Below are 21,920 nucleotides of genomic sequence, written 5' to 3'. Positions count from 1 at the left end.
ATCCTGTTCTACACCCCTGGTAATACGTAGTGCTTTACATTAAAGAGTGTGTGTGTGTGTGTGTGTGTGTGTGTGTGTGTGTAATATTACATCTGGTTTATATCCACTTCCCAGAAGCCCACACTAATCCAATGTGACAAGACCCTGTTGGTCAATTAACCTTGACATTATATCTTGTTATGCCTATGAGAGCAACACTGTCCGCGCCCTTTTCCCCCACTGTGGCTTGTTTAAGCAAACAATATGACAACAGCAGGGAGCATCTTCCAACCATGAGCAACAATGATTCACTATAAAGTAACTGAGAGGTTACGATAATTAAAAACTGTATCCAGAGACGTTTGTGTGAGTTTAAACAAAGTCCTGTTCCACGTCCATGACATGAGACAGAAGAGCAGTGACGGCCATTTTCTGGGCACAAAGAAAGAAGAAAAGCAGAGCAGTTAAATATGGTTCATCTCTTTGTTTCAGAGTAAAGGCGTATTCACATCCAATATGTACGGAATGATTTATTCAGAGGGGGTTTTGTGGTTTGTGATGGTCGGCAGACAGCAACATTAAAAACCTAAACCAGTTACAAGAAAGTCACATGTATCTAACCCTCAAATGACAAGAAGAAAGTGAGAAGAAAGAAGATCTTTGGCCATCTGTTGACTGAAGACTCGGGGGGGGGGGGTTGAATCTGCTCTGCTTTTTGATTTGACCGGTCCCTGATGGGAGTCTAGTGGCAGGCAAACTTTAGTAAAGCGAGGGCAGAGAGTAGACAACCAGGCTTGTTGCCAGAGCAGCAGGCAGGCAGAGACAAATAGCGCCGCTGATCCACCGCCGTAATCCCCTTTAATAAACTCTGCTGTCTGTTGACTGTGAGCAGCCACTGAGTCAAACAAGTTGAGACGCATTAAAAAAAACTGAGACGCATCTTTTTGCATTATTCCCTAATCTTTGTGTCAAGTTACACCACTAAGTCTGTTAGTCGCTTATTTTTTGTATTTTTTATCTGGAACCATCTGGAATCGGTGTGCGACACTCTTTTCGGCCCACACCAGAAGACACTGTCCCCTCAGCCCCAAAAGAGTTTGACTCTCGAGATAAAAGTCCCAAAAGTCAGTAACAGACTGCGGAAAAAAAGCTTTCTTGTGTCTGTGCTGTTGTGGGACATGGTTTAGTTTAGCTCAGATCAATTCAGAGCTTTTATTTTGTAGAGACTACTGTCTGGATTTTCTTAAAAAACAAAAATCTACTGTCTTGAGGGAACTGTAGCTGTTTATGATGAAAGTTTCGAGTGTTCTTCGCTTAAATTAGGCAAAAATTGATTAAGTGATTCACTAGAGGGCGAAAGAACCAACAGCTAAAAACTTAATTTGAACAATTTGTTGTTTTATAAACCTGGTATTTTAATACTTCTTACTAAATGTAAAAACTTGTTAAAGACTTTTTTAAAAAAATGTTAGCGAGGGCATTTGTTTGTGGAAAAGCACAAAGCCCCTGATTAAAATAAATAAATAAATTAAAGCCATTGTTTATTTTTTCTGAAATGTCAATCGCTTGTCTGTGTTATTTAAAGTAATGGCTGCTGGAGCCAGCAGTCATGGATCAAACAGCCTGTGCGTCCAGAGGTTAATTGTTTATTGGGGAGTTAAGCCTCGGGTGTTTAGAAAACTTACTAGGAAATTCAATACACTGGTTTCCGTGGAAGCAAGCTCTCTGCTCAGTGAGAAGTCACAGTATGGTTTAATGTGATTCCATGTGTGTGTGTGTGTGTGTGTGTGTGTGTGTGTTCATGTTTCTGTAAAAGAAGAAGGATTAATCATTCACAAATTGATCAGAAGGCTCCATTTTGTTGCAGAGGGAATTTTTGTGCTACACAATCGTGCTGCTCGATCATTTATTTCCTTTGCTTTTCATCACAGTAATTGATGTGTTTCTCTACTTTTCTGCACTTCTTCTGTTATTTTCTTCAGTTTGTTTACCAAGAAGAAAAAAATCCACTTTTCTTATACAAGGGATTTGATGCTTTTCTTGGTTTCACGTCTTTGTAAACTGAATATCTTTGTCCTGTCGATCAAAACTCGAAGATGTCACCTTGAGATCTGGGAATTTTATAAACTAATCAATTAACCGATTAATTGAGAACACAATAATGAGCTGCAGCCCTACAGTGTGTCAAATAGGATCTGAACAGCATATGAAAATCATCCTTTTCTGAATAAACCTCACCAAACCAGATCACTGGATAAACTATGCATGTTTAGAATATCTAAAATATTTTTAAAAAAAGCAAAGAATGTGAATTCAGTAAGATTGAAATAAAGTTTGCTTTTTGCATGCTGGAGTCGTCAGCCAACAGATGGGGCCGAGGCAATATCCCCGGCTCAGAGATGTGTCCTGCAGATCTCGACGGACAGAAAATTCCAGCTACGAGTTTAGTCCATGTGACGGCTCCATGCCACCAGCCTCAAAAGCTCGTGGGGCTTAAACTGGGTTATAAGCCTCCTGCCACAGCGGCGCAGACTGTGACTGTGCAGCTCCTCCGCTCACATATGCCTTGTTAAAATCTGCTACCTGACTTTCTCCAGACAGTATCGATATACCCTGGAGTAAACAAGTCCTGGGGCATTCATCATTCAGCTGAGCAGCACCGGGGAGCAGGACTCACTGCTTATGATTGAGGGGGGACGATGTGAGAAAACAGTAATTTATGACTCTGAATAACGGTCAGACGTTTTTTGGGATGATCTCACAGAACCTTTTCTGCCTGTGGTACACACACACACACACACACACACACACACACACACACACACACACACACACACACACACACACACACACAAATTACAGTGTCATAAAATGGAAGCAGTAATGAATAGTCTGCTCCGTTTCTTAAGATGACGTGAAAAGGTTGTCAGGACTAAATGTGTTGGGAATATCAATATGTCTCATTGACAGACATTCAACACTGAGCCAAAGGGAACATCAACCTCAGCAGCCGCATAATGGAACCACAATACTGATCATTGTTGATCCTGGTGGTTCACCCTCAGCACCAAAGCACACATTCAAAACTGAAACATGTTCCCAAGAAGCTCGAGCTCACTAGACGCAGCTGTTTGAATAAAAATGAGGGCTTTTATTTTGGTAAATGTGCCGCTTGGCACAAATAAACCTTCCCCTGTGGGAAGCAGGAATGTCTCATTCTGACTCCCTGCACTATTAAATCTCTGAAAAGCGGGAATATGACTAGTGGTGTCATTTGTGTCTCTGCTGAAGAAATAGGGCTTCTCTTCCACAGGAGACATTTCCTGTCGCGAGAATTACTTCCACACGAGCCCGTGGATATATCTATATTTAGGTTTCCGCTGAATGCATCTCCAGGCGGCGCTTTATTCCAGATGACACAGTGACAGCCATATTCTCATATACTTAATATTGCACAGTTCTCCAGGCAAAGACACGCGGATGTGGAAGCATTGTGTGGAAATGAAGAGACAGTTTTGACTGAAAGCACATGTGAGACAGAAAAGCAGAAAATCTAACAAGCAAATAATAAAGGCTGTTACGCAAAATTTAGCGATTTATCATGTCAAACACTTGAATTATTGTTGCCAGATGTTTCTTCTCCACTTCAAGTGCTGTTACTGCTTTCATGAGATAATTCAGTGAGACAGTTCCATCTGAGCAGCAAACACTTGAATTTGCTGTTACTACTTAGAAAAAAATAAAAGCTGAAATAAGTCATTAGTCAACTTGATTCACTGGAAGTCTTTGTCAGAGGTCACGGCCGACAGCAGCAGTTTTCTTTGTGCGTCACCGTCAAAAAGTTCACTGGCAGCCACTGCTGAACCATCTATGAGTCATGGTTACACCAGCATCACAATGAATGCAATGAATGGTCGATGATGGATGTAAATCCATCTGTAAATCAGAAGGAGCGTAATCATATGAACATAGTGGAAAACAGATCAATGAAGCAGGATGAAGATGATGAAGAATTTTCATTGGAAACTTCTCGAATTGGTCATCAGTTTTCATTTTTATTGGCCCTTTTATCAGCATTTTTCTGGATGTGGTGGCCCGTGTAAAACATTTTGACCTGAACAACATCCGACTGGGATGTTGTTTTCAGGATATTCATTCAGTCATGAGCCGTACCGCTCATCCTTTTAGTGTCGCTGACACTGGTCGAGGGTACAGTCTATAACAACCACTGACGCTCATATTCACATCTAGGGGCAATTTAGAGTCGCCAGTTAAACTAAACTTGCATGTGTTTGGATTGCGGGAGGAAGCCAGAGTACCCGGAGGAAAACCCACGCAGGCAAGAGGACAACATGCAATCTCGACCCCAGAACCTTCCTGCTGCTAATCACGGCACCCCTGTGATAATGAACCCAATAATTTGTCTAAATCATCTCAATAAGAAGAAAGTTCAAGCCATATATTGTTTGCGTAAAATGCCACTGATTGCAGAAAACACATTGTGGATTAAAATTTGTATTAATTGCTTGTTTGAGTTACAAAATATCAGCAAACTAATGTGAAAAATGTCTATCACAATTTTCCAGAAACGTAATTGTTAGTTTTTGTCCAACAAACAGTCCAGAAACTAAAGATATAAACTTGTGTATCACAGAAAACAAAGAAAACCTACGAATTAAAAAAACTAATTGATGATTGATGATAGTGATTAATAAAATAGTTGCTGGTAGATTTTCTATCCATCGTCTAATGGATTAATTGTTTCACCTGGGGGGGGGAATTACACTTACAAGGGATTTTGTTCAGCTCATTCATGAACTTGTCCTTCAGCTTGGAAAAGTTCTCGTCCTTCTCGCCGGCGCCTGTGCCGGCCATGTTGGTGGTGTTGGAGCCAGCTGTGGAGGAGGAGGCGGTGGTGGGCACGGGCGCCGCCGCCGCCAGCGCTTCCCTTCGACTCTCATTCATCGTGGCGATGCTGGGGCAGCCAGGCAGATGCTGCACAAGTGGAGAAAGAGAAAGACAAAACAGAGTGGGGGTTAGATTTTCTTTCTGTTTCGTTTTTTTGTTCCTCCTGTGACAGATGCATGTCAGAGGCAGCGCGCTCGCTTGTCAGATGACTGAGTCGACGCAGACCGTGTGAGCAGCTGCTGGCTCAGCCTGAGTAAACATCAGCTGGGGTCCAGAATGAATTGGCCAGCGAGCTGAATTCAGAACAAAGCTACTCACTCATTGCTTAAACTCCAGATTAACATCACAGAGCAGAGATAAAATCCTTATTTATTACTCCCATACAACACAGGCAGTAAATCCCTGCACTGCTAGGAGCTTAATTGATACATGTACGATACGTTGCAGGGCAGACAAGATTACAAGTCGACTTATCACACCCGGCTTTTTATAAACAACAGGTGTATTTACTTTAACATGGCGGTCTGTTGTGACGGGGGGAAGAAGGAACCATGTATCTCTTATATTAACCAGTGCTTTGTGTGTGTGTGTGTGTGTGTGTGTGTGTGTGTGTATGTGTGTGTGTGTGTGTGGATACACTCATGTGTCCATACATGTGCAATGCTGTGTAATGTGCTGTACATCGCAGCAGCCTCGGCCCTGAACATGCGAGTCATTATCTCTCTCACTGTGGGGAGGCTGGTTCCACATGAAGTTTCCACATTATTTCAAAGCTGCCTCGGGACAACAAAAAGAGACACTTACAATATATTACTATGACACTAATGACTCTGTGGCTTTATGGTATTATAAGCACCAAAATATATTCTCCACACATGAAGCAGGAACTTGCCCAGAATCCAAATTTCTAAGTCGATGGCTACAACTTAGACTTTAGTTAGAAAATAAAATGAACAAAAATAGTGAAAAATGCTCATCACAATCCGGATTTCTTGTTTCCTATAACCAACAGTTCAAAACCAAAATATATTTAATTTACAGTCGCATTCTGTAAATCAAAGAAAAGCAGCAAATCTTCATGTTTGAGAAGCTGGAATCAGCAAACAAACATTTTTGCTTGAAAATGACAATTACCACAATAGTTGCATATTAATTTTATTTCAGTAAAGTAATTCAGCTCTATTATAAATAGAGTTAAGCAAAAAGTATGTGAATTTTTCATATATAAATCAGCATTTAATGCATTTTTGGGCTGACACATATTGCGAACATAAACAAAACTGATGATGTAATGTTTTGATAGAAAAAGCACCAAATGGACTGAACCGGATACAGACGTCTTTCTTTGGGTTTTCCGGTGCTGTGTGCTACTTAGTGTCATGACACACGACTGTCGGAGAGACGCTCCAGACCTGTGACACTTCTACTGCAGACAGGAACTATTTATTGTCCACTTTTCCTGTGCAGGTTGTAATTTGGCTCTGTCACCATGGTAATCCAAAAGGATAATAGCATACTAAAGTTGTAGAGTTTTGTTCCACCAGGTTGATAGCTTAATTCTCCTACTTTGCTCATTAAACTCATAGTTTCCCATTTATAGCATTATTTAATAAAGCGCTTTAAGCTGGTGCTGACAGAAATGCTGTCAAAAGTTTCTATGTAATTGAAAAACCTGAATGTAACCCTCAGAATGGCCTCCAATAATATCTGTTTCTTAACCTCAAAGAGCCGAGAATGAAATGTGGTGGCAATTCATCCGCATATAATCCTTAAAAACATGAAGGCAGAGAAAGTTCAGAGAGTAGAATTCTAATTTATCTGTTTCTGAATATATAAAAATTAGCTTTTCAAAGGCAGCGAGGCAATTTAGATACAAAGAGTGTTTTCGATGTCTATGCCTCTCTAATAAAGTTTAGCTGTATTTCAACACTTTAACTTTGTATGTCGACACTTTCTGTGGGTAGAGGGAGAAACGAACCTGTTTTCATCCTTCATTCTCTTGGGTGGTGAAAATAATCAGCTTCACAATCACACATCGGAAAAACAAAATACGAAAACAATTTACTGTGCAGCTTCACTGGAGTAGTTGTGTCGTAGCATATTCCCCCTGACTGAAGTTGGGTGGAAGGGAAACCTGATTTCTCATCCTCTGTACTCTTGGAGATTTCCCAGCTGATGTGGGAATTCAATCTGGCAATTTTCCAGTGACAACCCTGTTTTTCTAAAGCCTTGGTTACCACTGCTACTGTTGAGACTGGAGCCACCAACAACAGCAGGCTGGGATTTATAAACAAAGTGCATTCATCTAAAGAAAACTGACTGTCCATCGGGGGTTATGGTCAGTGAGTTTTCCATCAGAGATTGTTCTCGGGGGAATCTTGGAGGAAATTTCTTATGGAACTTATTTTTGCGGGTGTGCAGCGACATGACATTAACAGACCAAAACGGCAATGTACACTGCCATTTCCTCTATCAGTGTGTCCTGTATATCTATCAAAGAGCAGGCAGTTGACAGCAGCAAATATCATTACTTTATCTGATAGCAACATCCTCCGGGTCAGCACCACGGACAGCAGCCGATTCACCTCTACATCAAAGGTAATGTTAGGTATCAAAGACGTCAAAGCTGCGGGTAGTTTGCAACCACAGGTATAAATATGGAGAATAACATATTGTATACTGTATGATGTAAGCAGTGTAAGGCTGAACACGGTGCTGCACCAACACTGACATCACATTACATGATATTACATGATGTACAACAGGAAACACACACATAGCAGGGATATTCAGAAGAACCAGAGGCTGTACAATTATTCAAATTCAAATTCAAATAGAAACACAGACTGGAGAGGAGGCGGGAGGAGACTAATGGTGGTGTAATCCCTAAACACATTCAGTGACTCCTCAGTCCCGACCAGCAGCACCACAAGATGAGCTCAAGTGATTCTACTGTTGGTTTAAACATCAAGAGCCCAGCATACATACAGCTAAACTGACCCGACTGCGACTCCACTTGTACGGTTTTTCTTTCCTGGTTTCTTTCAGTGGAAAAGTTCATATAATTACAACACTTGGTTAATTTACTGCAGGTTCATATCTCCCAATTATAAGAAAACCAAGGTTTGTAAACAGGAGACACACAGACTGACAAGTAGCTCTTTACTTGGACCGACTCTGATGACCTGTCTTTCCACCAGATTGGAGCGGCAGAGTCAAAACAGATTTAATTATCAGCATAGAATCTCAAAGCAGCACTTTGGTTTTTTTTCCTATTTTATTTCCAGTTATCGTAGGGGAAAACTTTTCTTTCCATAACACACAATCCCAAATGTCTTGCTAAAACTATATACAGCTGGCAGTACGCAGGGAGGTTGCGATTTTATTGATTGTCACATTTTAGGCAGCTAAACAAGATCTTAGTTCACATATATCCTGGATTACCTCCTAATCTATAACATACTGCTCAAACTACAGCCTATTCTTGAAGTCCACCACAGAGGAAATGAACCAAAGAGAGGCAGAAGGTCAGACTGCTAGTGATGTGGCCAGTCAGGCAGAAGCCAGTTCAGCTGGCCAGCAGCAGTAGGAGCCACTAGCTGGGACAGTTAACAACAGAGGCACCAGAGTCCAGCCGGTTGAAGCGACTTGTAGTAAGAAACCCAAGTCCCTCCTGGTTCTGGCGAAGAGGAAGTGTGTACGTGTGCAACATGGTTCTTGAAAAGAGAGAGAGAGAGAGAGAGAGAGAGAGAGAGAGAGAGAGAGAGAGAGAGCGAGCGGTAAGATCTAAAGGAGACGGTGATGGTTCTTGACAGGATGTAAAAAGAAGCAGAGTTACAGCTAAAGTGGAAAAAGAAATACAACTGTTGCCTGGAGAAAAAAAAAACAAATGATCTTTTAGCTGTATCATAAAGTACCCGTGGTTGCACGGCCAGTGATGTAATAGATGACTTCCTCTGTTTATGACTTGGTGACGGCTGCAGCTAACAGTAGCTATGAATCACTGGTTGATGACGACGGTTTATTGTTTTGCCTTCACCTTTCGCAAACCGCTCTTAATTACTAACTGTTCGGTTGTTATGTGATGAAAGAGAACATTTACCGTCAACTGTATTTGTCAAGCTAACAATGACACATGATAAGGAGATTATGGGATAACAACCACAGATGGGCTGGTCTGAGAGTCTGCCTTTGAGATTCTCACTTGCACATGTAGATATGATGGTTGCAGTTGCATAGAGCTCGAACACAGAGAATACCTTCAGGTGAGTAGCACATAAAAGTCCTGTTAAGCTAAGCATCGTGACTTCTCTTCCACACCATACAAACACATTAATAAACCAGTGGAGTATGAGTATCACCCCTAACAGTGATATACAGCCTTGTTTAGAAATCCTGGACTAAAGCCTTCATGTAAATAATGGCTGATAATGGAAGGCATTCATCTCCCTGTACAGTTCGCTTGAACAACCACAGGTACCTGGATGTTTGCTCTCTATGTATTTGATGCCACCCATGTTTCAGTGTCTTTGTTTTCACTTGCGCAAACTAAATTAATCAATTTAGAATGCCAGTGTCATTGTAGTTGATGTGAACACACTTAAACACACAATTAACCAAGTCATTATGTGATATCCCTGCGCAGACAAACTGTACAGTGTCTTTATTGTGTCTATTGAGTCTTTTATGTTTAATGATTCTGAACTGCTCTAAACCCTGCTTCACATTCAGGATTGTATACAACTGTGTCAATCATCTTAACCAACTTTAAAATGTCTTGTGTAGTCACTAAACTCAGCGAAAATAAAAGCAAATTCTGACTCTGTGTTGCTAGCGTGAGGTGGTGTTCACGATCACTTCGTGTTTGCCAGTCGCTGCTTCCCAACATACTGTGAAAGCATGATATTGCTGCACACTCCAGCTGTGTGATGCTCACACTTAGCTAACACTTCTTTAACATCTTCGTCCGTCACCGACAGATATTTTCAAGACATGTCACGTGGCTGGCTGCTGCAGAAAACACTTAAAGAAGAGACGAGAGAGAAAAAATATATGCAGTATCTTGTCTCCAAAAACTAAACCTACGATCAAAGCAAGAAAGAGCAGGATTCATTAAATAATTTAACTTCAGGTAAAGAGTGGCAATGAACTTTCTCTTGCTCTGAACAAAGCGGCTATTGGCTACCTCGGCCCTCTTAATCCCCCCCCCCCCGGTTGCACTGACACCTACGCATGTCCATGTTCGCTCAGCCTCCCGTTGGTTTCCCTTTGAAACGCTGCAAGGTTACTGTGGAGGCTGAGCCATTGAGAGGCACGCTCGGCAACGACAGAGATACTTCAACACAGGCGAGGACTTTTAGGGAGCACAATGATGCTCTGCAGAGTGCATGTGGGAGGCTTCTTCTATAGAAAAAGAATCGATCATGCCCTGAGGGGAGGGGAGGGCTGGAGAAACATATGCTTTCACTCAATATTTCCAAGCGAGCTTATGTCTGACGTGAGGGACAGAAATGCAAACATGATGTTTCAGCACGCCTGTACAGGGATGTGTAATATGCAGGGAAAGACAATAATTATCCTCAAGACTTTAGCAGACAGTGAGGACACTGAATAAGAGACCTTTCAAATATGCAGAATGAGACATGCATCTGAATTAAATAACGTACCAAGCTTTGATATTGCATCATTTTGTGGATTGTGTAAAAGCTGATGCTTCTTGATCTCAGTGCAAAATGTCAAATGGAAGACAAGCAGACATGAGCAGTGTGTGTGTGTGTGTGTGTGTGTGTGTGTGTGGGGACCACCCGTGGTTTCTGTTATGCCTCTCACATCAGGCCTCACATCACTGGCAAAAAGAAAAAAAAAAACTAAACATTAATTCAGCTCATCTTTGCACCTTAACGACTACTCGCCCATTCAAGCATAAGATGACAACTTCTGTACTGTCTTCGTCGTCTGCGATGCCTCACAGCGGGCAGGACACTTGAAGAGCCCGTCTCATTTGGAGTGGATCGAGCTTATTTATCTTTATAGAAAAACCTGAGAGCGGCGTTGACCTTTTTCCCTCTCCAAGGGCTGTCGTCGCCGCGTCATCATTCTGTATATCCGTCGCAGCGCAAAGTTAATATCTCTCCTGTCACTATTACGGCCCACTTGAAAGACAGATTTAACCGATGTTGTTGTTGTTGTTGGTGATTTTTGCACAAAATGGCTGTGCTTTTCCTTTAACAGTCACACTGCAGCTCGTCCTTTCCACTCCGGTGATAAAGTGTCACATCAACGCTTCCCGTCTCATAACCTCTGGGTGATACAAGCTAAAAGAGCTGAATGCAAATTTGAAGAAAAGAACGCTCATATACATTTCGCTTGAGTATCAATTGATCTAACCTATTCTCAACACACTCATTCCCACCTTCACTACAGGATGTAATAAACTGCTTGTTTCCTTTTTTTTTTTTTTTTTTTCCCATCTCTTTGGAGGTGTGCCGCTCAGGTGTAAAACCCCAACCCAATTACAGGGCCGCCAGATGGCCCAGCAGGTCCCCAACCACAGTGGCGATGCTGGCACACAGCTCCCTTCTATCACCTCTCTCTCCCTCCATCTTTCTCATGCTCTCTCTGCTTCTCTAACTGGGTCAGCTCCCTTGCTCTCCACCTCCCTTTATCCTCCCTGCTATCTCTTCAATCATCCTTTCATGTTTTTTTTTTTTTTATAAACTCATCCGTGATCTCCTCCACTGATGGATTCTTGTTTCCCCAAACATTGACGGAATAAAAAACACATATTGGGAGCTAATGCGAAGGACCCATTATCCCCTTTCTTGAGCTCAGATTTGTACAGTGTGTTGCTATCATGTGGACCGCTCTGCTCCCCACTGGTTCCAGTTTTGGCCAGCTCCCTCAGTGCGCCGGGTGTTGCATCTCATGCTGTTTGAGGAAGTGATGAAGCTGCCAAAATCCGCCCAACCCAGGACTAATACTGTCCATTTTGTCAGCTAATTCAGCATAACCCACAGATCATAGCAGCCTGTACTGTACAGTACGAGGAGCAAGACACACAAGACAGCGATTTGCCAATATCACTTCCCTCTTGTCATTTTATTGGGTTTCATGAGTTAATCACCCAGTAAATCACCAATTAAACCCATTTTATGAAGAATTATCTGCCAATTATCACAACATGATTTGGCAGTTGTTATATGTCGGCTTGATTAAAACCATTTGAATAAATGTATGCACAGTTAAAAGGGATAAAGTCAATATGAGAGAACTCATCATCTACATGTACAAAATCGTTATCTCGATAAAGACAGTATGTGCATTATGCATAATTGGGATGGGTAAGTTATTACTTCATAGCCTAAAGCTTACTAAAATTAAGACCACATAGAAGCATGTGGTTAAAACCATTTCCTGCAATTACAGCTATTCTTTAACAGTTCCCATAAGGGAAAGATTGAAATCAAACAGAAGAAAAATATATTTTGACTTAATAATGTGCTTCTGACACATACCTTTGCTTTCCAATGAAAAGCATGTACCTCCAAATTTGGTGGTTATGACCATTTAACCCTTTTTGATGAGCTGGAAATTCCACGAAGCTGAAAGTGTCTCTGTTTTGTTTAGCTCATAAAAAGTTGACATTTCGGAGATACGTGGCTTTTACAGGACAGAGACGAGAGAGAAACTGCCTCAAAGAAAAACCGCTGCAAAACAATTAAATCACAGTCCAAATGTAGTAACTAACTGGGTTATTTGTAAATGTCAATTGATACAAAATAATTCAGCTTCAGTGGAACTCGCATATGTCAAATTTAATAGTCTGAAATTACAACAGAGAAATCACCATTGAAAGGCCAGTCTTCAATTCTCTGTCATTCAGAGGCAGTAATCAGGAAGAGACTAATTGTGGCGTAACCGTTTTGTCAAAGAGGAATCAAAAGCAGCGAGAGACACACAAATGCTGCCGTAGCGTTGGGATCAATAGTCTGCATCAATGAGGAAGTGCTTTGACTAAACAAGGAAACCCAATGCAAACTCGGCAAATACATGAGCAGGAAATAAGGGGAGCGCATCTGATTCGAATCCGGATTCAGTGGTTAAAACTCCCTTTATGGCAATGAAATTGTAATGAAGTCGCACCATGTGCCTTCCCACTCCTAACTGTGACAGCTGATCATGTAGCATGCAGGTTTTAACCCATTCACATGTTTTTATTACAGTTCCTGCTGTTCAAAGTAGTCCTCAAGAAGACACTTAGTGATCAGGACAAACTAATAATCATAGCAAGGACACTTGTTTTGATCAGACTGGAGTGCTAACAGTGTAATTACAATAAATGACAGAAAAGACACTTCTAAGTACATTAAAGCTTGCGTTTGCATGCAAAATAGAGAGCTGCATCAAACAATTAACACCATTATGTTGCACTGGGGAGATATTCTTTAAGTAATTCAAGGCTTTATAAACCATTTCATTATCCAGCTGTTATGACTCATACAGTCTTTGTTGAATGAGTTTTTCTCTTTCTTGCGGTCTAAATGTTACATGTAGCAGAACAAGTGCCATTCAGGTCTGGCCTTAGTCATCAGTGCCATCAGGCTAATGGCTGTGATGCTTAACAGTATGTTTTTATTTTTCGAGGAGTTCAGATCTTACCTCGGCTATTCAATCAGCCTTTTTCTGGGACGAGATCTCAATCTTTTAACTGTTTATTTTACCATCCACACAAACATATGCTTCTAGAGGATTATAGGAACATTTTTATCAAAGCAACAACCCAAAAACACCTTTTTTAACTTTTGGAATAGTCATTTTTTTCACTCTCATTCGAAGCCAACTATAAATAATAAGGTGTTTTTCTTAATGGTAAACAGGCAATTCAACCTTTTAAGGAAAAAAAAACACCTTAAATGAAGTATAAGCCAAGAGCTGGCTTACTTTGTGCATATAAATGTAACTAATGAGTCGGATGGGTCATTCTAGTAGAAAAAACAACTCATGCGTAAAGCCTCAACCTGCACCTGGGATGAACTCCAGATCCTACTGTGCTCCTTCTTTCTCTCTCCGTCAAAAATCTCCAGTAAAACAGCCGCAAACCAATTTCTGTGTCATCACTGCTTCACAAGAACAACAACAAAAAAAAAAAACAGAGCTCAATTTTATGAAGTCAGCTGACAGGAACACATGTCAAATATCACACCAATTCAGCCCAACAAACTGACATGAACTTCAAAAACAACAGTGCTGCGCTGCTGTGCGCAGGTACAAAGCCTAACAGCCCAGCTAAACTTTGCTAAAGTGGATGAGTAAGTGAACTGGCACATTAATTACAGGCTGTCAGTCAAGTATCCGTCATCATATGCCAGGCACTTATTTGCTGGAGGATAGTATTTCCAGACACTGTGGTCACACAGAGGGAAGGAGGGGGGGGGTCTTTTATGTATATATTAAGTCACGTTAATGATTGTCAGGTGAGCTGCCTGCAGAGAGCAGAGATAAGACGAGGCTGAGAAGGCCCCCGCGGCCACTTCCCCTTGTCCGGTGCAGCCTCTTTACTCACCTGAAGCCAATCTCAGGGGGTAATGGAAGTGGAAAAAGTTATTAACCCCGCTTTGCAGCAAGGGCAGGACAGCTCCATTAAGCCAGAGCACAAAGATTCCCCCATTTTCAATTACTGCTTCCGAAGCGGCAAGTAAAGTTAGAAAAAGCAGCCTTTTGTCTGCCACAGAGAAGGACTCAGGGACCACAGATCCCAGCAGCTCTTATCATCTACTCTTGTTCCTCATATAGCGCGGGCCTGACACACTCCCTGAGTTGTCGGTGGATACGTTCAGTCTATTTATATGACAAACATTGCAAGGAGGCACACCCCCTGGAAAATGGGTCTGTCAGCCGGGAGCTAAACGAGAGGCTGGGGAAGCAGAGAGCAAGAATAAAGTGCCGTGGAAACCCAGTGGGGTTTTTACATTTAGATGCTGAATCTGACATTAAATAATGTTGCCGTGATGTAAATCAATAGTGAGACGAAAAAAAACTAAATTCAAAAGAGCTCTCCGTAGGCGGCCGAGGTGCAAATAGAGCTTTCAAGATTCAACTTTAACACTAATCTAAGACTCTATTTGTGACCTTTATTAGAGGAGAAGTCTCTGATCTGATTTTAGATTCATAGATTACAACTTCTGCCTGTCTGGTGGTGACATCTGCATAACGAGTAATGAAAAAGAAACCGATTTCTCTGTGTCTTGGTCTTACAATACCTTTTAAAGGATTTCGTCTTTCCAGGTATAACTAAATTGGATTTTATTTTTTCCCCTGCAAGTTACAGATACTGTAACATGAAACCTTGGTGACTTCTATTCATGGGAAACTAATTAATTCAATATTTCACTGTATGAATCTCTGAGATACTCTTGCAGCACAAGGTGAAAAGCTTGCTGCTCAATAACTCAGCTGATACCATGTTTTAATTTTTATTCTTTTGACACAAAAAACCTTGATTAACTCAAAACATAGCATTTATTTATTTACTTAATATAGTTTATTTCTTTAATATTGAAACTGAAATCACTTATCTTTGATCGTTTGTTGTCTATGATTTTTCTTTCACCTTGTTGCTTTTTCAGCGTTCATACTGCATGTTTTGTTCTGTGTGTTTTGAGATCGTACAATTGCTCTCATGGGTATAAATAAAGTTGTACTGAATTCTTTTCAAAAGTGGTAGCTGGCACTTTTCCTTTTACTTCACGGAGTCCTGATGTTTCCTTGAAGCACAATAATCCGATCTTTTCTGCTCAAACCTTACATGAACCTGAGTCTCAGTGTTCGTCTAACGGTGTGATCCGATCCAATGGGATGTGTTGTTGAGTAATCGTCATACAGGAAGAGTTCATACATAGTATACACACACCTTGGTGTCTAAAATAAAACAAAAAAAAAAACTAAGCCAGCAGCAATAAAAGTGAAAGTACTGTGAAAGGATTTGTCAAACTGTTCATTCTTCTTGGAGCATTTAGTTTGAGTTTGCCCATCAAAGGTCCATTACTCACAAATTACTCACACATGAACTGCTGGGGATCTGTAATGGTCCACTGTTTCTCTGCCCCCGCGTTTATTAGACAAACAGAAGATCTCAAACACCATCGCCGGCCGGCTGACTTGCATCTGTCTTCCATCACGTTTAACAGATACAGTTTGAAGGAGCTTGAAAAACCACCTCCCACATTTAGCAACCCTTAGCCCCGGTTGCGTGCTTAGTTGGCTGCGAGGCTGCGGGGGCCAAACGGGGAGGTGGTCGGGGGCCGGGGCTAATATAGCAGTGCCTGGGGAGTCGTGTCTGTTGGAATCAGTCTGATGTAGGAGGCGAGGCCAGGGGCCATGGTGCGACTACTGGTAGGTGAGTCACACAGATAAAGGGAGGATATTTGCTCAAACACTGCCGGCCTGCAGGGTCAGCTGACGGGGAAATCTGCCCGACAACCACTGGCTGTGCGACAGGCTTGGAGAGGCAGAAATCGAGCGACCGAGTTTTAATGGCCAAGGAGCAAGACTGAAACTCAGAGGAGGACAATAGATTTACTCCAAGGGGTTATAAACTTAACTGGGTTCTTTTGGGTGCGGAGAACAAGGTTTTAGATTTAAGACTGTGCTGGTAATCCTCTCTAAAGAAACTACAATGACTGTTTTTAAAAGAACCACTATTAAAATGAAAAAAGTACATGAGTTTATTTGGTCGTCAAAGTCGTCCTTATTTCAGTCAGCACCCTCATGTCAAGGTTTTTCTATTTTAGTCTTTAAGTCTTTCTTTTCTGAAGATAGGCAGCACTATGGCAACAAGGAGGCAGTGCTCAGAGTTAGTGCAGGCAGAGTGAGTGAATATCCATATGGACTATCCAGTGTTCAGAGATACATGTTTGTGCTTTAGGTCACGGTGATATATGAATAATGGGCAGTATACTGCATGTAACACAAAATGCTCAGATCAAAGGTCCACTTACTAGCTTTTGGAGCTTTCAACCGTATTTTAATGAAATGAAGAACATAAGTAGGCTCGGAAAGCTAATTGAGCTACAAGTATGTTGCATATGCTGTTCCCAAAGGTCAAGCATTAACCATCATTATTATGTCTTTTTCTGCTTTAAAGACTAAAACTGAAGTAAAACAGAAAAAGCTACTGAACCTACATTCAAAACATCCAACTAGTTAATTTAGCAGCTGAAGCTATGCACCACTTAAAACCAATTTGTCTGTAGAATAAATGGCATTTCAACCTTTTTTTTTCTTTACAACGTAAGTGTTATCGTCTAACTGTGGTAAGAAAGATATGAATGTTTTGCCTCAGAGTGCTGTAGCTCAGTGGAGGAACAAAATAAAACATATGCCCTGTAGCTTTGATTTTATTCCGCTCCAACTCTCCAACCTCTCTTTTTCATCGTCTCCTTCTTTTTCTTCCCGCCCACTCCTTCATGCCTTCCTCTATAGCGCCTTGCCTCCCGCCAGGCTCAGCAACAGATATCACACCTGACGTGGATTATCAAGGCAAATAATCAGGAAGGGAATAATGGATGCACTTGGGACTTCACAAGAGGAAGCTATGTTGCAGAACACCAAAAGACATTATCACATTATCACAATTTCTATTACTTATTGCTTTTGGATCTAGATACAAACGAAGAGATGGTTACAGCAGATGTTTGGATATCTGGGAAATCGTAAAAAGGAAGTCGTCTGCAGTCTGTTCCTTGTTTGTTGTTTCTTTGGTTACAGATGACGTAGCAGCTGCTCTTCTATCTTATCATTTTCCACGGCGCTCATGTCAAAAAGACACGTCCCCAGGGCTGTTAATGTTGTTCTCAAACAGACGGCCCCTTCAAGTGCTCTTTCCAGACACTTGGCAGCTGACCTTTTAATTCTGTTTCGAGTGCGGGGTGTGTGTGTGTGTGTGGGGGGTAAGCTGACGATGTTGGCTTGGATTGGCTCAAACGAGGAACGGTTAAGCTACTGACTGCGAGATAAACATCCGCTGTCTCATATGATTTGTCTCTCGAAAGAGATGAGATTCAAGTAAGGAAGTATTTTGGCTAAATTCTGCGTTTAAGACAGAGGCAGCTGACGCAAACTTTTTGCTCGGCAGCAAAACAAACTTTAACTTGCACTGACATTTTCAGAAAAAAAAAAAACTAAACAGGCACTGCCTTATCTGATTTGCTGCTTGACAAAGATGGATGGACTGTGTGAGTTTCAACTTCAGAGAGCGTTTATGCCAGGGGGCTAAATTACACACTATCAAATTCATTGGAGGGGGGGGGTTGAATTTAAGGTCACCCAGCATCAGCATTCGGCTGAGTGACGGAATAAATCAGCTTGTCCAAGACTTCTTCAGCATAAACACCCATGCCATGAATCTAATTGACACTTGCAACAGATTGGTGCTCTGATTTCACATTTGAGTCATAGGATCTCTGAAGTCTTCTTTTCTTTTTTTCTTTTCTTTTTTTTAATACACACACTCACATGCTCACACACTGAAAGCTGACAGGTTGCTAATTCGATAGAGGTGTCGTAGGGGCTGAATCGAGAGTGTGATTAGAGGGTGACAAATAATTCAACTTCAGAAATAACAGTCCAAGTGTCACCGATCTGCCATTTCAAGCAGATGTGAACGGATCACGGCGGCACAACGAGGGAGAATGAGATGACTGGGATGATTAGAGTATGACGCTTCAAATGCTAGTTTTTACTTCACTTTTCCTCTATTTCATGTAACTCCTCGTGGTATCTGCTCCCCTTGCACACTTTGATGTTTTCCATTTCTCCTTCTCCGTCCATTAGAAACCCCCCCCCCCACTTCCCCGCCCCCCCATCCCCTACAGGGCAGCCTTTCATACGCCTACATCCTCTCACAACATCTCCACCCACGCACTTTGTTTGAAAAACAGCATGCCTGCCAATGTCCAACTACCTCACTAATTGTCACGAAATTATATTTTATCTCTGCCCAATTTTTTTCTCCCCAGCTTCACAAAGTAAATAATGACATCAAAAGTACCTGATGAATATCCAGTGAGAGAGAGTTTCACCTCTTTAGAAGATAACAAGACGACCGCAAAATAAAAGCTGCTATCATTTTCCATCAATTTTTATTTTCGTCATTGAACTAGAGTGAGTTGTCAGATCGGATCTCACTGGCACTATCATTTGACACAACAGCCTCCCTAAATCATACTCCACGTTGCCAGGGTCGCTTGAAGAGTGAGATTGAACTCATTGACGGTGGTGGCAGCTTGACAGATAACATTGTGAGGGTGACACTGAAATAAACAGGCATTGTGACCAACAATCTTACGGCTTATCGTTTGCCATCAGGCGTCTGCGACACTGCGTTAGCGTGAGTTTTGATTTCCTCATCGGGGAGAAGCTCTCTCGTTTGCGAAGCTCGCCGTCATCGCCGTGCCCCCGAGGTTGTCAAAAAGCTCAGAGAGATGAGAGGCGGCAGGGAAAAAAAGTGGGATGAGACAGATATGTCTGTTATACATTTATTTCTTTCCAGTGCTTTGATATATCTCATCTTAGCTCATAGCTCAGATGTGACTACAGCGCAGGTGTTATTGGATTTTAGCAACAGAAATCTACATATGGCACACACTGGATACCATCAAAGAGATATCTGTTCCTGTGAGCATCAAGTCTGTAGATTAGAATCAGATGCAGCCGTACCAAGACAGGCCATGAAATTGGGTTGAAATTGCTCTTGAATAATACAGTCTGCAGCCATGATGGTGCGATCCGGAGATGGAACGCTTAGATGGATGTTTGACGGTATACAGGGGGTGAAAATGGCACAATATGCTCGCTGCCTCCGTGCTTGCAGAGGTGTCCCCTGCAGCTGACCCTGTATTGTGTGGTTTTACTGCTCTTTGCTTCCTCTCAGAAGACAGGAGAGTCCTTTGCTTGATTATTTTCTTTCTTTTTTGCAAGTTCCCCCAGAGTCCAAGTTGATGTCTTTAAATTGCTTGTCTTGTATGATCAACTGTCCAAAATCCAGAGGTATTTAATTTACAGTGATATAAAGCAGCAAATCTTCACATTTGAGAAGCACAGACATGAAACACAGCTCTATGGTTTGGCAGTTTTGATTAATACATTTCTTATCAATAGCGGTTGATCAGTTAGTCGATTTATTGCCTAATCCTTTCAGCAATACCTGCGATTCCTGCATTTTCCATAAGCTTTCTTCTGCCTCTTCTCAACTAGCTGGCCAGAGCATCCTCATCCACCCCCGCCTTATTTCACAGTTTGCATGCACAGGAGGGACATCCCTTGCTAGCTGACAAACAAAAGATAAATTAGAAAGTACAAAGGTTAATCATCCCCCCCACCGAACACTGCAGCGCCTCAAACAACAGACGGCCACTAGCCTCTAAATCCTCCAGCTCTACAACAACCAACTTACCGGTCTTGACACTTGGGAGACGGAATCATAATTGTGAGGATCCCAGTATTGACAGACAAAGCTCCAGACCAAAACATCTGCTGATGTCACTGTACCCCCAGGCAACAACAGAGAGCCCCCCCCCTTTCACCTCCCACAGCCCACATGATAATTATCACTGCTGGCTGCGGCCGAGCCAGCAGTGTACCATCCACACTACTATGTCCAAGTAACGCTTCAGTGAATTTTGTGAAGTGCATGGTTCTGTGACTAAAATATATAAGGTCTATTGGGGTGTATGCTATTTGAAATCAAGCATGCCAGTTATTAATCGAGTGGATTTATTTTCATTGTGTATAAACCACAGTATTTGTGCACTGATCCTTGTAAACTCTTATTCTTCCTGAAGTGGGAGCTGTCCGTGGTGCTGGAGAGCCACCACATGAATCAGTGTTTCTGTTACGCACAGTGGAAGAGCTGCTCTGGTCATTTGTTTTCTATCTAGATACTGTATGTACGCTAACAGTCGACAACAACAATACACTAAAAACAGCAATGATGAAAGAACAGCAGCCTGGCCTTTCCCCACTGATTTGAAGTGGGCGGGGCTCATCTGGAAAAGGTTACTTCTGTGCTTCAATCAATTAATGATATTTGACTCAAAACCTGATCACAGTTGGGGGTTTGTTTGCTTAGGTTGCCAGGCCACTGTCATATAAATCTGATCAAACCACACCCACACAGACCTAACAAAGCAGATGAGCTGAGTCTTTAACTCTAAACACTTTTTAAACTAGTTTTTCTTCAAATTTAAACTGACTGATCCAAGTAAACATTTTGGTCATAGAAGCAACATCAGCCAAACTTCTTTTAATTTTTCTCCTATTTCATGGGCCTGTACATCTCAGCACCAGCTATTACTTCTTGATAAGTCTAAGTTACAGAATACCGACCCTTTCACATTGCTTGTTTCCACTCTCAGTACTTAGCCAAGTGATCTACATCAGTGGGTAAGTAGATTAGATACCCTTCTAAATTCAAATAGGCCTGAATAAACCCCTTGAGATGAATCCATCAATGGCATGTCTGTCAATCCTAGAGGAGGGATCTGGGGATAGAGGGTGTATGCTATTAGGACTGTACTGTTAAGTCCTTTTTAGGTATATTTGTTGCATAAACAGTATTTTCATTGATAAAGACAAAACAAAAAAAGTTTTCCAATAAATCATCAATTTTCCCTGGAAGTTCCTTTTTTTTGGCTTTCAGGTTTCAGTTTGCAATCCTGCACAAAGTTGTGATTTTTTGGCTCTGCCAGCTCAGCTCCAAAACACTTGAGATTATTTCTGCCTCCGGAGAAGCTCTGCCACAAAATTTGTCTAAGTAAACTCCAATCTGCGTCGTTTGCAGAGAATTGCATCTGACACACCAACCTGTCAGAGCGGATCAGGCGCAGGCCCAGAATCCCCATACACATCCAATTTCACTGCACATCTTAATTCCAAGTAGGCTGTTGAAATCTCCCCCTATATAAACCTCTCTGTCATGGCTTCTCATGAGTCACTGAGCCTTCTGACTTCTCAGATCGCCCATTTATAGCTTCTCC

The 21,920-nt window shown here is 41.7% G+C and overlaps 1 protein-coding gene across 4 annotated transcripts in view; it reads right to left on the bottom strand.

The window, feature by feature from the left end:
* The window catches only part of syt1a (synaptotagmin Ia), a 157,860-nt gene that overhangs the window by 37,003 nt on the left and 98,937 nt on the right, over window positions 1-21,920 (bottom strand). For all 4 annotated transcript variants that reach the window (XM_023413141.2, XM_023413144.2, XM_023413142.2 and 1 more), the window contains one exon: window positions 4,770-4,974. In XM_023413141.2, coding sequence (XP_023268909.1) covers window positions 4,770-4,944 — 175 coding nt within the window. In that variant the 5' untranslated portion in view covers window positions 4,945-4,974. The remainder of the gene's footprint in view (window positions 1-4,769; window positions 4,975-21,920) is intronic.

This window comes from Seriola lalandi, unplaced genomic scaffold, assembly GCF_002814215.2.
Source record: "Seriola lalandi dorsalis isolate HSWRI2012SDOR001 ecotype SW California unplaced genomic scaffold, Sedor1 jcf7180002054504, whole genome shotgun sequence".
Lineage (NCBI taxonomy): Eukaryota > Metazoa > Chordata > Actinopteri > Carangiformes > Carangidae > Seriola > Seriola lalandi.
Note: the sequence above shows the minus strand (reverse complement) of the source record. Positions and strands in the feature narration are given on the sequence as shown.